This window comes from Protopterus annectens, chromosome 3.part1 (genome assembly GCF_019279795.1).
Source record: "Protopterus annectens isolate FY-2018-M chromosome 3.part1, PAN1.0, whole genome shotgun sequence".
In the NCBI taxonomy this organism is placed as follows: Eukaryota; Metazoa; Chordata; order Ceratodontiformes; family Protopteridae; genus Protopterus; species Protopterus annectens.
Genome location: NC_056732.1, coordinates 1023566882 through 1023582451, shown reverse-complemented (window position 1 = coordinate 1023582451; position 15570 = coordinate 1023566882). Strand labels below are relative to the sequence as shown.

Sequence of the window (15570 nt, the reverse complement as noted above, 5' to 3'; positions counted from 1 at the left end):
TTTTCCAGTTGCCACCCGTTCCATCAGAAGAAGTCTGTCCTAAAGGGACAGTTGGCAAGAGCAGCTCGAATGACATCTGAAGACACGTCATTTGACGATAAATGTATCTTGTTGAAGCACATGTTTGAGTCGTGGTTACCCAGAGTCATTAGTTGGTGAGTTGGTAAGAGAGGTGTGTAGTAAGAGACTGTCAGGTATTTCTAATCCCATCCTTACCGTAAAAAAAGGAGATTTAGTTTTGGATGTGGAAGAAGAATTGTGTGGTGGTGCCCAGTACAAGTTCACCACCAGTAGTCGTGGGCTCAACAGGTACAGACTTGGTTTGTTACAAGAAGAGTTTTATTACCCCTTAGCAACATCGTTAGAAGAAATTGGCACTTATTGACCTTTGAGAAGGATTTAGTAGAGAAATTAGGTGACGAACCAGTTATTATTTTTAGAAAAGGTAGAAATCTAAAAAGTATCATGGAAAGTAAGATTATGAAACCCACTAGAACAGAGGTCACACAAAAATGTGAGGCATGTAATTATTGTAAATTCATTTCTACAGGGTCTAGTTTCACAGTGAATCAACACGTTTAAAGCCAGAGGCCGGTACAGTTGTAGTTGTAAATCAGTGGTTTACCTGGCTTCCTGTCAGTCATGTCCGGCTTTTTATATCTGCAAAATTGACAGGAAACTAAAATATAAGGAAGAAGAGTAGTACCAATGCCCTAACGAGACACTGTAACGTGAATCCTACCCATGCTTTTTTGTTTAAAGTGATAGATCAGGTAGTGGTTGATGAAAAAGGTGGACCACATCAGTTACTGTTAGAGAAACGTGAACATGTTTGGCAGCTTAGGCTGAATTCTTATACTCCCCCTGGTTTAAATGAGGTCACATCTTTGACTTGTATTTTGAAGTTGAGACGTCTATTGAGGTGACACACACAGTATTTCATTTCATGTTGGCAAAAGGTAGCAACTGTTGTAGTTTATTCCTGTTTTTCATTTTGAGTTCCTTTGCACATTTTTATACTCTAGTACTAAAAATTTGTTTTTAAATTTTTCAACATTTTTAGAACACAGATCCTCTAAGGTCTTAGAACACAGTTTACTGTATGTATTTGTACTTTTAGGTATTTGACACCCTGTCCATAGTTATTGACATTTTTGCTTCAAACACCGTCACCTCTTGGTGTTGTGAGCAGTAGTCTGTTGTTATATTTGTACTCATTTTATACTTTATTATTACGTTCTTTTCTTCTTTTACACTCCAAGCATATATTTAAAACTGTTTTCCTACATGTTATGCTTTTCATTCAGTATTTCTGTACTTTGTTGCAGTTTTGTATTTTGTTTTTTCTTAAATGAAAGTTTTAAACAGAAGTTTTAAATGAGTGATTTTATTTTGCTGACATGAGCTTTTTTAACACAAGAAAAAGGTTTTTGATTGCAGAACGCTTTTAATTATTTAACTTAGTATTTAATTAGTTAATTGAATGGTGGCTGAATCCAATTACTGTGCTTTGATTTGGTGCCTTTTTCATTTTAAAACTGTGTATGAAGTTTTTTTTCTTTTGTCTGATGAGGTCTTCCAAAGGTGGAAGACGAAAAGCGCTTCACATTAAACTTTTTTGGAGTTAGTCTAGCCAGATCGGAGCCTGTGTTTTTTCAGTTGCTACCAATGTTAGACAAGGATTCCTGGCTGGTAACTTTGGAAGTTATCTGCACATCCCTATCAGGGAAAGTTGCAGGCAATACCGTCGTTTCAGAGTGGGCAAGCAACATTATCAATTATCTGCGCTGCCGTTTGGCTTATCTACTGCTCCCATAGTTTTTACAAAGTGCCTGGCTCCAGTCATTGCTTTTTGCAGCAGAAGAAAATTCAGATTTACCCATACTTGGACGACTGTCTAATTCAAGCAAATTCTCAGGAACAGCTGTTAAAGGATCTGGAATTTGTAAAGACTCCTCTCTTCCCTGGGTTACACTCTCAACAAGGAAAAATCAAAAATGGTGCCAACCAAGGAGATAACATTTCTGGAAGTGAGTCTGAACACAGCCACCCAGATGTATCTCACCCAGGAGAAGCAGGCATCTCTCTCTGTTTTCACAGAGTCCTGTCTGCTTTCTCAGACATGCTACAGTAACTGCTGCTCTTGTTTAAATAATGATACATCTAGGTCATATCCAGTAAGTTAACAGCATCTTGATTGAATAAATAAAAGTTAAAGGTATACACTATACTGTTACAGTAAGACTGTTGTATACTTTGGTTTCTGTACAAAATGCCCAGCGTACTATGTAGGCAAAACTAATCGGCTAAGAGTCCTAGAACATGTAAGGGACATTAAAAATAAAAAAAGAGACAAGTGCGTTAGCGATGCATGTTATAAAGGAGGGAGCCACACACACCTTCAGGTTTCTAGTGTTACATATCATACAAGATAATAAAAGAGGTGGGAACATGAACAGCAAGACCAAAGCCTCAGAACAAGAATGGATAATTAGGCTTCAGGCTGACAGACCACCTGGACTAAATAGTAAGGTTTCACTGAAACCTTATCTTAGGAACAGGGCTTTGAAACATTATGTTTGGTCACATCTTCTAATATTTGTACATATATTTTACAGTTTTACCACTGTCTAATTTTATAGAGCATGTTTTTTTACAGTTTTTTTACATATATTTTTTAGTTCACTATTTATATGATTGATTGTTTAGTGTTTGTATAGTGTATGCCTTTAACTTTTATTTATTCAATCAAGATGCTGTTAACTGATTGGATATGACCTAGATGTATCATTATTTAAAGAAGAGCAGCAGTTACTGTAGTATGTCTGAGGAAGCAGAGAGGACTCTGTGAAAGCACTCACTTTTTATATTTTTACTGTTTTGTATTCGTGTTGTTTTGCCGTGTGTATTCCAACGAGTTGTTGGCTTTTTTGGAATATTATACTTTTATCATTGGTTACTTTATCCAGATTCAGGGGATCTGTGTTTGATAGATTCTTTCTGTTTACTTCAAGGATTTGGCAAGCCTGTCCCAGCTCTCTGCAAGGAAATACCTGCAAGCTCTGGGATACATGGTGTCTTGCATTCTCATGATTCCATATGCAAGACTGCATATGAGGAAATTGCAATGGTATCTCAAGAACCTTTGATGTCAACACACAGGACCTGGATATGATAATTCCTCTGCGTCCACGTCTGCAGACAGTTTCTATGGTGGGCGACAGCCTGTCTACAAAACAGAGGCATGCCTTTTCGCCCACCTCCTGCCGTTCAAGTTCTTACCACGGACGCATCGGACTATGCCTGGGGAGCTCACCTGGATGGCATATGCATACAGGGACGTTGGAACACCCAGCAGATGCACTTGCACATACACCTGAAGGAGTTGATAGCAGTTCAGCAGGCCTTACTGGCTTTCAAGCATCTTCTTTCTCCAGGAACTCTGCTTGTCAGAACAGACACCACAGTCATGTGGTACATCAACAAACAGGGAGGGACTCATTCTTACCCCCTCTGCAGGCAGAGCATGATTCTCTGGTCCACAGCAGCATCATTGGGCCTGCATCTCCTTGCTCAGTTTCTTCCAGGGAGACTCTGTGTTTTAGCAGACCAGTTGAGCAGGCAGACCTTGGATCCTCATGAGTGGCAACTGAACAGAGCAGTCTTTTATAGCATCATTCATCGTTGGGGCACTCCTCAGGTGGATCTTTTCTCCTCCCCAGACAACCACCTTTTACCACTTTTTTTGCACCAGACAGCATCACAGCAAGGCCTGGAGAGTGAATGCTCTGTCCTTTCCTTGGACGCTACTGTCAGTTTATGCCTTCTCCTCTACCTCTTCTTACCAGAGTATTATTGAAGATCAGGGACGAAAGACCAAGGGCCATTCTCATAGCTCCAGACTGGCCCAGACAGCATTAGTATCCACTGCTTCGCAGTCTCTCCCAATTTCCTCCTTGGCGTCTTCCTCTGAAACCAGATCTTTTGGTTCAGGAAGGGGGGGACATTCTACATCCTCATCTTCAGTTTCTCCATTTGGCAGCATGGCTCATTGTATGAATCAATCAATTTCTTCTTCCCTTTCCCAGCAGGTGGTTAACGTACTTCGGGAGGCCTAGCACTAGGAAGTCCTATGCTGGCAAATGGGAAAGATTCTCTCATTGGATGCAGGCTAGAGGGGAATTTCTCAGCCTAGTCTTCCTTTGATCCTGGAATACTTGGCTGATTTGCTTCAAGGTGGTCTTTCTTTTTCCTCTATCAAGATCCATGCTTCAGCCATTTCTGCTCCTTGCTCTTTTGAGCAACCCATTTTCTCTCATCCCCTGATGAAAATGTTTCTCAGAGGTGCTTGCAACTTAAAACCTCCCAGGAGGGCACCTACTCCGGCCTGGGATCTTAATTTTGTTTTAGAGAAACTCACTCTTCCTCCTTTTAAGCCAGCTGCCACTGCAGATTTAAAGTTTCTCTCTTGGAAAACTGCCTTCCTCTTGGCTATAACGTCAGCAAGGAGAGTTTTGGAGCTGCAAGCTTTGATGGCTGTGGAGACTTTTCTTATCTTCCATGCAGATCGTGTCTCTCTGAGAACCAATCCCTCTTATGCCTAAGGTGGTTTCTAGCCTGACTCTTAATCAGTCCATACACCTTCCTACTTTCTTCCCTAATCCTCAAAATAGAGGTGAAAGGATCCTGCATTCTCTTGATGTGCACAGACAGCTCAGGTTTTACCCAGACAGGACTAAAGACCTTCGGAAATCAGCACAGCTGTTGGTCAGTTTTGCCCCCTGGAGCTCAGGGCAAAGCTGTCTCTAAGCAAACCATTTCTAAATGGATTGCACGTTGTATTACTTTCTGTTATTCCTTTCATGGCAAGGTTTCTCCTCAAGGGGTTAGGACCCATTCCACAAGAGCAGCTTCCACTTCTGCAGCCTTTTTAAGGGGTGTCCCTACTAAAGACATTTTAGAGGCTGCCACATGGTCTTCTGTTCACACTTTCACAAAGCATTATAATTTGCCTTTGTTTTCTAAAGCCAGGGCAGGGTTTGCCACTGCTGTTCTTTCTACATGGCATTCTCTTCAATCCATGGTTCTGTTGGTACCTCCTCCCTTTTCTCTGGGCTTTGGTAATCAACCCATTGGCTAGGACTGCAACAGTGAAACATGATGAACATAGTACAGTTATGTACACTTACCATAAATGTAGATGTTCGAGTGTATTCACTGTTTCATTCCTGGTTTCCTTCCCTCCTTCCCCTTTTTTAGTCCTCTCCTACTCTCCTTTCCAAAGGTGCAGGCTGAATCTAGTTTATTTTACCAAAGTTACTGTATTTTTGGTATAAGCCTTGTTTTCTTGGGACTCCTGACTGTTATGGCAAGAAAGACTTGAGGAAGTGACGTCGGCTGCCTCCTTTTGTATCTGACGTCCTTTGCAACCGATGATAGCTGATGTCATATTTACTTACCTTTGGTATTCTGGCCAACCGAGGGCTACCGGGAGCTGGATAACCCATTGGTTAGGGCTGCAACGATGAATACACTCAAACATCTACATTTATGTAAGTGTACACAACTGTACTTTCTGAGGATGGTACATGCCGACGTCTACTTTTATACCTGACGTCACTTTATGACCGATGTTGAACGGGCACCTATGTGCGATGTTGCATATACCTCACAGTAGCTTTAGACTCTTGTGTACTGGCTTGGACGTTCAGGACAGCCTGAGGCAGACTCCCTCATGTTATGAATATTGCAACGTGTAAAAGAGAAGATCTGTGGTTATGCTAAGATTTTACACAACTATTCTTTTCTACATGTGGTCCAGATTTCTCTTACCTGTCATGAGCTTACATACTTGACCCTTATACATATTTGGGGTATGTGACTTTAACCAGTGGACTTTGTTGAGATGACACTTAACACCAGCCATACAGCTAAGAGGTCTGCACCTCTCTCTGTTTCTCCCACACTTACAATCTCCTGCACTGATTCTGGAGATTGAGAGTATCATTGTATTTCCCAAACACTCTGCATTTGTAAGTAACACTAAAAGCTCTTATTGATATTTTTATTGTTTTCCTATTCTCTGTATTTTCCTGTTTACCTCCAGCCTTTAAAGATCCTGCTTGTTATTTGCTTGACTTTTAACATCATAGCATGTGTCCTAATGATAGTTGTGTATCTTTTGCATGGCTTTATTCATTTTCTTTGGAGTTCACCTTATTGAGGTGCTCCTTTAAGAATTATTTATTGTTATTTGTTATCCAGGAAAGTACAGCTTGGTAGGTGCTCATTTTCAGAGGATGCCTGAGGAGAAAAGCTCCAAAGTATTGCCAAAACATTTTAAGACTAATAATTTTTGTCTTTAAAAATAATACAAAATATCCACAGTTTAAATAATATACCAAATTAGACATATGACAACATTGGTTAAAAATAGATTCAACTTGTATGACAGTGATTTAATATTTAGAGAAATGTTAGCTGCTTTTAGAAAAATTAAAGGTAAGTTAGTACAATACAAATAGGAATTTGTAGTATTAGTTGAGAGAAGAAACAGGGTTATGGCAAATTTAGGTAGAATTGCATCCTACAAGACCAATTTTTAGCTTTAGATCTAGTTCCGTCTAATGAGCATTGTCACCGAGTGGAAGAAAATCGGTGAGATGCAGGCCACCCATGCTTATATACTTGTCATGTTAAGCAGTCCATATAAGGCTTGCTTGCTAAAATCCTGTTGGTGTGAAAATCAATCTAAACAAGTCTTAGCTGCTAGAGTACTCATGAAAATAACTTGGTTTGTTACAGTGAGGATGTAAATAGTTTTATTTAACTGTTGTGCATGAAACACCTCCTAATGTAATTTTCTTTCTTTTCTGCAGGTATATATCTGGTTTTTGCATTTCAGAAGGAATTATAAAAATTGGGATAAATGTTGCTTGTTAAGGAAAACAAGAACAGAAAGAAAATTGTGACTTATGGTACAGATCTCTTGTTCTTGCAGCAAGCATAGGAACTGATATTACTATAAATATCAAAATTATAAATAGTCGTGTATAATGTTTTAAGAAAAGTCTATAAATGCCTTTAGTAAGTTTCCTTTGTAAAATTCACATCCAAAAGACTCTTTTGTTTGTAAATATGATTTGTGTTTAGTCTCTTCATTTTGTGCCTATTTTTATTAAAACTGGACCAATGCCATGGTTCTGTGTGCAGTTTACAGTGTTTAGTTTTAATAAATTGCAGTTGATGCCATATTTTTGAGTATAAGCGTATATTTTTATGACTGCATCTAGAATTAAATTGTAATATACTCATGTAGCTTTGATTTACTTTGTTTACCTGTAATATTCTAATGGAGAAATCTCCATTTTTAAGAATCCAGTGCAAAAATATAAACAAAAGTGGTGCAGTGAAACATGCTTACATTTCAATAACTGCTTTAAACAGCAGATTTTATCAGATATCTAAAAAATGTGGCTTATTGTTCTTAATACTTTTTATGGCATTATGCTTGTACTGAAGCTATTATTAAGCTTCTGTCTTCTCTGAATTTGCCAGGAGGTTGATTCGTGGAGAAATGGTCTTCATGTCTTAGACATACAAGATAAGTGAAGCATCCCTTTTTTACACCCCCCCCCAGATGACTTTGCATTTGAGGAGACCATCAAGTTGGTGAAGTCCTTCATAAACTCTTCTATTGCTCCATGCCTATACCCAAAAGTTGCTGTTTTCAAAGATAGCATATCTACAGCCTGAAGCAAATAGATTCAGATTCTTCAGCTCTTAAGAAGACTGATGCCTTTGTAAACCTCTGAGTTTGAATAACATTCTATCTGAGCATTTTGGAAACCACAATGTATTTGTAACTTTCTACTGGCCAAGTATTTTGAAGCTTTCTTCTCATCTCTGCTACTTTGGACTTTGGAACCCATATTCTGTGTCTCGTGTGCTCCACTCCTTCTTTCTGTACCATGCTGTGGAAAAGTTTGCAGTTCTCCCTGATCCTAGATTGAAGGAGTCTGTAATCAAGGCAGTAGATTTCCACATAGCCTGCTGTGATGCTATAGCCAGCACAACTTCATCAGTAGTGTCTGTTGGATGGCATCATGCAAAGAGGTCTTTTAAAGAAGAGCTTGAATATGTCAATCTGTCCTCCTCTGAAGAAGAGCTTGGATACGTCATTCTGGTGGCCCTCTTTGGATGTGCTTCTCATGAGATCATGGAAGACTTGCAAAGGAAGATGAGTGATTGTATAAATGTGTGTGTGTATGTGTGTGTGTATATATATATATATATATATATGTGTGTGTATATATATATATATCTATATATCTATATCTATATATATATCTATATATATATATATTTATATCTATATATCTCTCTATATATATATATATATATCTATATATCTATATATATATATATATATATATATATATATACACACACACACACACACACACACACACCCCCAAGCTGGCTTTTCTCTCTCCTCTTGTTCATCAGGTCTTCCAGACCCACCTTAGCCTATCCCAGACTCAGTCCAACCCACATCAGACATGAGTGAGGAGATCTAAAACACTGGAGCAGAGTGATTTCCAAGCATCTGCAGCCTCCTAACTAAGTGGTATATCGCTTATGCTGCACAGAGCCCATCGGGCTTATGCTGCTTTTTTGCAGTGAACCCAAGCTGCTCCCCTCCCCCACAAATGTTAGTCAGTGTCTGCCACTACTTGCACCCTCCCCTCTTGACTTTCCAGCACCCATTCCTTTAATCAAACACAGGTCATCTGGGGCACAGTAAGGGCATTATCCGTCTGTGGCAGGGGGCCAATCCAGGAAGAAGCAGATATTGCCCATTATGAAGGTTTTCTATGATGCTTTATAGTTTCACCATAGTATTTTTGTAGATCAGTCAAATACTTCGAGAAGTTGTCCCCTGGCAGACAGAGAAGGGCAGTCAAGAACCGAGCACCATACCTATGCCAAGTCACCTGTGAGGGGGAATCCACAGGGGAAGCTGAAGCAGTCATAAATTTCCCCTTAGGACTATCAGTGGAAAAAGTGTTTTTCCTGAGTTTGTCCTACTCTTGAAAGGTATATCAGTATGGCAATTAGGTTTCAGATGTGATCGTAGGCCAGCCACATCTTAATTTTCCCTTCCACAATTACAGTTGAAAACCATGACATCCCTCTGGAACTAGAGCAGTTCTAAACTGTCTTCTTCAAAGGGACAGTACATATTTTTTGGAAAAAATAAAGTGGCTTCTTTTCACAATACTGCTCCTTGCTGTGAGAACTTCGGAGGGATTCTTTCTCATCATTGATCTCAGCAGCTTCAGCAAGCATAAGTGATACATTGGGTTCCATATGGTAACTCTCCAGGAGGCTTTGTCCTTTGCCTGAGCATTGTGTGGTGTTTCTGGATATTGTGGGGTGTTTTGTGCATATAATTACCTGGGAACCTCGTGTAAGATTCATTACTTCTGGTATAAGGTGTTACTGTTGTCTGCATCCAGAGCATTTACCGTAAAATTTTGTTCATGATGGAACAACACTTAAAGTCTAATGCTGGTCTACAAGGGTGATTGCATCCTGCTGACCATGTCAAAAGACACTGCAATAGTAGCCCTTTCCTGTGTTATGCTGCTTGCAGACCCTGAGATTGTCATAAATTGGGAAAAGTCCTTCAACCCAGCTCATATAATTCTTTATCTAGCTGGAGCTGTAGATTCTCCATTGTCATTCATTCCTATCTCAGGCAAGAGCAGAGGTGATCATATCACAGGAATGGGTTAAGTCTCAGGTTATTTTCTGCCACTTGCACTTGATAGCTATAAGCTTCAGTCTCCCTTATTCCTACCTTCACACAAAGGTGCACAGTAAAGGTGTACAAATAATTGAAAACTGCAGCCTTCTTATTCATTGACTTTATGACCCGTTTCTTCCTTCCGGTTCAGGGTATCTGTGGCACTCAGGAGGAAGATCTCCGCATATGCATTCTCCTGCTGAAGGTAGTCATGTCCTTCAGTTGAAATTGTAGCCGAAACCCAAGCCCCTTTTTCCAAGTTAAGACAACCAGACTGTCTTGTGATACTGAACAAACAAGGCAACATACATTTGTTCCTTCTATATAGGAGAACATTGAGGATCTGGAACAGTGTTTTTAACTGGGTTATCCTCCTCACAGACCTTATTCCACAGAGGTGAATGTGGTGGCATACTACCTCAGCCTTGGCTGCTTACCTCTTCTGGAGGAAGTTGTTACTGAAGTAAGGCACCCTTGGAGATTAATTTATTCCTCCTAGACAGGAACACATTCCTCTCCCACTTCTGCTGGGTGTAGAAGTGGACATATTTCTTCACGGGTGATGGAAATGTTTCTTCCTCTGAGTTCATGCTTCCTTGAAAATGTGTAAAAGGAAGACTAGAGCTCATTGTCTTCACGCCCTGGTGGACACAAAGTGATAGGTTCCCGACCTGTAGGAGCATACCCCAGTGTGAACCATGGGAATCTCCTTCATGGGACAGGCTAGTTCAACTGTAGGCTTGGCTGTTGCACTGGTCACATTTTAATCCCAATGGTCCTTCTAGTTGAGGTCTTGAAGTTTAAGACTACAAGAACAACTTCAACTCAGACTTGTAAGACTTGATGTGATGTAGTCCTATCTCGCCTTCATTCTTTACTGGTTGGGTTTGGAACCAATCCTCGGGTCTGACTCAGCCTAATACAAAGCTCGAGATCTTCCACTAGCTCATGGTTAACCATATCCCATGATGCTCTTGGAGAGTTCCCAGATCTTGTTTGCCATTAAACAAGATTGGGTGCTTCATACTGGCTGTAACCAAGTTTCTTTTTCTGTCTTATCTTTAAAGAATTAGTACAGTTTTACAGTTTTATCTAGCTAATTGTTAAGAAAATTATCTGTGTCACTCTCCTTTCTGCTGCTGTTTTTGCTGTTGGCCGTTACTTATTTCCATTAGGCCTTTTTTACCTTATCCCGGCATTAATTTTTAGAAAATCCATTTTAGTTAGGGGGATGTTCTTCGTGTTTCACTGTTGCAGTCATCACATTTGGGTTATCTGCTTGCAGTAGCCCTCAGTCGGCCTGATTATCAGTTCTGGGTCCTGCGTCGGTTGCTGTCTCATCTTCCATGATGTCAGGGGTATAAAGCATGCAGCCGACGCCATTACATCAGTCTTTCTTGCAGTGAGGTGCCTGAAGCAGAAGCAGTTCGCAAGTGCCGGTCGGCCAACCCCTGAAATTTCCGTTTTCGAGTTTCAGAACCAAAGTCTTCAACTAAAGCTAAGTACCCCGTTGGGAAAACTTAAGCCCTAAACTGATATCAGTAAAAGTCAATAATTGTATTTCTTGTGGAAAGCAAATACCTCAAAGATTTTAATTCGTACTGTATTCCTTGCCTAGGCCCTGACCACAACGTACCTAGCTGTCAGTTTTGTGCCTTATTTAAACAACGAACTATTCATCGTCAGTATATTTACACTTCTAAATATTTTGGTTCTCGGTTCAATTATCCAGAGATGTTTTAGGTAAGCCATCCGACTACCGACATTCTGAAAAAACGCAAAGATAATGACAGAGACAGGCCGCCTAGATCCAAAGCTGCCAACGACGCTTCTCCTAAGCTAGTAGCCATTTCGCCGGTACTCAGTGAGGTGTTTTCGCAGCCCCTTGTACCTGCTACTTCAGATTCGCAGGCCTCTACTGAAACCCATTCGGAGTCCGGTATGCCGCAATATGCTTCAACTGTGGAACCTGCAGATGTCTCTACCTTGGATGGGTCTGGAGCCACTGTGCAGGCACCAGCTTCTGAGGGTGTATTCAGGCCTACTGGTTTGCATATTAAACCGACGCGGCCGCCTTCTTCAAGGCCTAAAACTCGAACCATGCCTAGAAAACCGAAGCCCAGACTGCATGGTCAGGCCTCTGTGCCTGACAAACAAATAAGAATGGCTGAAGACCTTATTACTTTAATCAGGGGAAGCCAAGCTTCCCCCTGTAAGAGACCTAGGACTGAATTTACTTATGATACTTCTGATCAAGATTCTGAAATGTATGATGTTAAGTAGTCCGATCTCACCTTCATTTTTACATATGGGTTGCTCCAACTTGGCCGATTTACAAGCTCCAAGACTTCTGGTTGGCTCATGGCTAAGCAGGTATTCCATGGTGCACCAGTACAATACCCAGATCTTGTTTGCTGCGTCGACGAGTTCGGTTGTGCTTCTCTTGGCTCTGGCTTTTTTCAAAATTCTTCATATTGTATGATGTTTAATGCTTTATTATTGTAGATTTAGTATTACTAATAAATCAGGCAGTTGCTTTGCTTGCCTTTTTTGAGTGCAACTTAGTTTTCTAGTTGTTTATTGCAATCCTGTGTGCCAGTTAGTTTTAGGTGCTGTTGCGCATTTTTTGATTATTAGGTAGAGTTTTTAGCGGTTTTCCACTCTTAGTCAACAGGTGCTCCTGTTGTCTTGTCTGTTGTTATTCTGACCTTTTTTGGTCACCGTTAGCAGTTGGTTTCTGCTATTTTGGAATGGTTTGTTTTTGGCTGGGATCCGCTTGTGAAGTTACTAGGATTGCAAGTTTATTACCTGTTTTTTCTTAAGAATAGAAAGTTATTTTGTCATTTACAGTTTCTCTTGTGTGCATGGGCTTTCCTTTCTGACCTGTTTAAGTTAGAAGACCTAGTTTCACTATACCGGGCTAGGCCCGTTTAAGTTAGAGGACTTGGTCCTCGTGTAATTCTTTCTTAGGGCTAGGCCCATTTTAGTCAGAGGACCTAGTCCTCCCTTCCTTTTCTCTTTCTGTTTTCAATCTCTCTGGGCTGTGTGTGTGTGTAATATGTCGAAGGAAAGTAAGGAGCATAAACCCTCTGGGTTCAAAAAGTGTATGAAATGCTCTCAAAAGATGCCCTTAACGGATGGCCACAGTAGCTGTGTCTACTGCCCTAGGGGCCATCCACTTACAGGAGTCCTGTTTGTTCTGCCATGCTTTCTCTCCTAGAGTATTACAGGAGAGGAAGAACAAACTCATACTCGAGGGTCTATTGAAACCATGGTTTGAGGAAGCGCTATCCAGTTCTTTGGCTTCCTTTAAGTCTGGGAAATCAAAATCCTCAAAAAAGCCTTCTCCGGCACGGGCTGGTGTATCGGAGCCACCTCCTAAACAATTGAGACAATCCAAATCTGACTCCTCAGCCTTCAGAGCCGAAGGAGAGCATCATGGTGGTGTCAGTCGGTTACAGGGGTTTCGGAACCGATCTCTGAAAAAATTGATAAAGCAGTTGACTCTGCTACTCGGAGCCAGTCTGTAAGCTCCCTACAGTTAAGTCTCCAGTGCCTCCCAATTCAAGATCCCCAACTGTGTCTTCTAGGTCTTCCAGGACCCTTTCAGAAGAAGATGTAGAGAGGGTAGTGCTGAGACTCCTGAAGACGTCTGCCTTGCCAAAATTATTGTTGGCTCCGACCCATTCGGCTCCGGAGCCACTTGACCCAGCTTTGCTCTTGTCTGCTATTCCTCCTCCAAGCCATACTGGCCTTTCGGAGCCGGAGTGCATAGTGCAAATGGAGGAAATGCCGGCTCCAACTCGCCTTGTTGCTGCCTTGGAGCCGGGTTCGGCCCTCTGTGCCGTCTGTCATGTCCAGGGGCCGAAGCTCCCCTGTCGGCACTGACAGGGAGGCTTGGAATCTATCTTCGGTTCCAGGCCTTCCTCTCGGTGCATCGTCCAGGGTGAGCTCGGACCCTGCATCTATCTCTGAGCTGACTGCTCTGGCTCCGGTGCTGACCCGCATCTCTTCAGAGTGGGGGAGGTCTTCGGAGCCGGAGAGGTCGGCGTTTGAGATGATGAGCATGCTGTCTCATTCTCCAGCACCTACCACTGGCACCAGCACTCCTACCCCGATAGCACCCACTTCAGTCTCAGCCCCTACTCTCTCTGGAGACAGCAGAGACCCGCAGCCTCAGGAGCCATCGGCTGGTGGCCCGCACTCCTCCGAGGCTTCCCCGGAATATCCTTCCGAGGAGCCTCCCCGAAAGAGGTTATGTAAGAGGAAAGATATTGACTCCCAGGATGAGTCTTTGACATCGGACCCTGACCTTAAGGAGTCGAAAGGGTCCCCCAAGTCGTCCTCTGATGTCTCCTTTGTGGACATTTTAGAGATCCTTAGACAGAGGTGGGACTGGCCCACTATTAACCCTTCTGATGAGGAGTCTGTGTACCTGAAGGCTTTTGGGTCTCAAGCTTCTGCCTCTTGGGTGTCTCCACCTTTTGACGAACTAATGGACTAGTCAGTCAAAAGGTGTGGGATACTCCTGACACCATGGAGCCAGTCCCCAGGAGACCAAATAAGTTCTTTTCTGCCCCTCCTGGTAAAAAGTTCTTGTCCAAGGGTGTTCCCATAGATGTCATGGTGGTGGCAGCGGCCAAAAAGAAGGAGTTAGCGGAGACCTTTTCATCTCTCCATCCACCAAGCAAGGATTCTCGGCAGATGTTAAGATTTGGGAAGCGTATTTTTAGTTCAGCGGCCTCTATCCTTCAATCGTTGAACTATCTCGCACACTTCACGAGGTTGCAGAGGGATCTCCTCAAGGAGTTAGGAGATTCCATACAAGGTGCGTATACTGAGGGAGTTCGACAAAATTTCTACTCAGTGGTCCACCTTAAATTCTGTGGTTAACTCCTCCTTGCGACTTTTATCTTATCCTGCGGATGGAGCGAGTAGAGCAGCGAGTTCTGGAGTTGCCTTGAGGTGCCATTCCTGGATGCGCTTATGTAATTTTGCGGAACCGTTCAAGTGTACTTTCACCAACGCCCCGTTTGATGGTTCCTCATTGGTTCCAAGGTGAAGAATACACTCAGTGTGAGCAAGAAGGAAAGACACTCTGCCGTGGGAGTGCATTTTACTGCCCCTTCCAGACCATATCCCAAGGGTCAAAAGGTGCAGTAAAATGTGGTTCAAGAAGTCCCAGAGGGTCTTTCCTGACACACAGGGTGAATCCTCCTTCAGAGGCAGAGGAGGAGGAAACGGCAGACGTTGCCTTAGAGGCAGGGGGCGGTCCGCAATAACAACAAGGCCGTGATTCCTTTCGAGGATGGCCTTATCAGTGCTCCTGATATGGAGGCCAACTGCGCTTCTCTGGGGCCAGTCAGGGGTCGCATTTCTTTGTACCAAGAAGCCTGGCTAAATATCACCCAAGACAAGTGGGTACAAAGAGTTGTTACCAGAGGCTATATCATACCCTTTTCCCCATCACCGTTTGTTCCCAAAAAGATCACAGATGTACCACCCGATCACAGGGATCAGGCAACTGTGGAGATCAACAAGTTGCTCACAAAAAGAGTAATCCAGCCCGTCCCAGCAGACGAGATAGGATCCGGAACTTACTTCAGGTTCTTTTTAGTTCCAAAAGAACTGGAGATTGGATGCCAATATTGGACCTCAGCAGATTGAACGAATCAGTGAAGAAGGGCAAGTTTTGGATGGTAACATTGCAGTCTATACTCCCATTGTTAGGAAAAGACTTTTGGATGTGCTCTCTGGAT

At 42.2% G+C, this 15570-nt stretch overlaps 1 protein-coding gene across 2 annotated transcripts in view; it reads left to right on the top strand.

Moving 5' to 3' along the window:
- Positions 1-7253, top strand: part of RNMT (RNA guanine-7 methyltransferase) — a 638341-nt gene extending 631088 nt beyond the window's left edge. For both annotated transcript variants that reach the window (XM_044067181.1, XM_044067182.1), the window contains exon 11: positions 6879-7253. In XM_044067181.1, coding sequence (XP_043923116.1) covers positions 6879-6916 — 38 coding nt within the window. In that variant the 3' untranslated portion in view covers positions 6917-7253. The remainder of the gene's footprint in view (positions 1-6878) is intronic.
- Positions 7254-15570: the final 8317 nt, after the last annotated feature.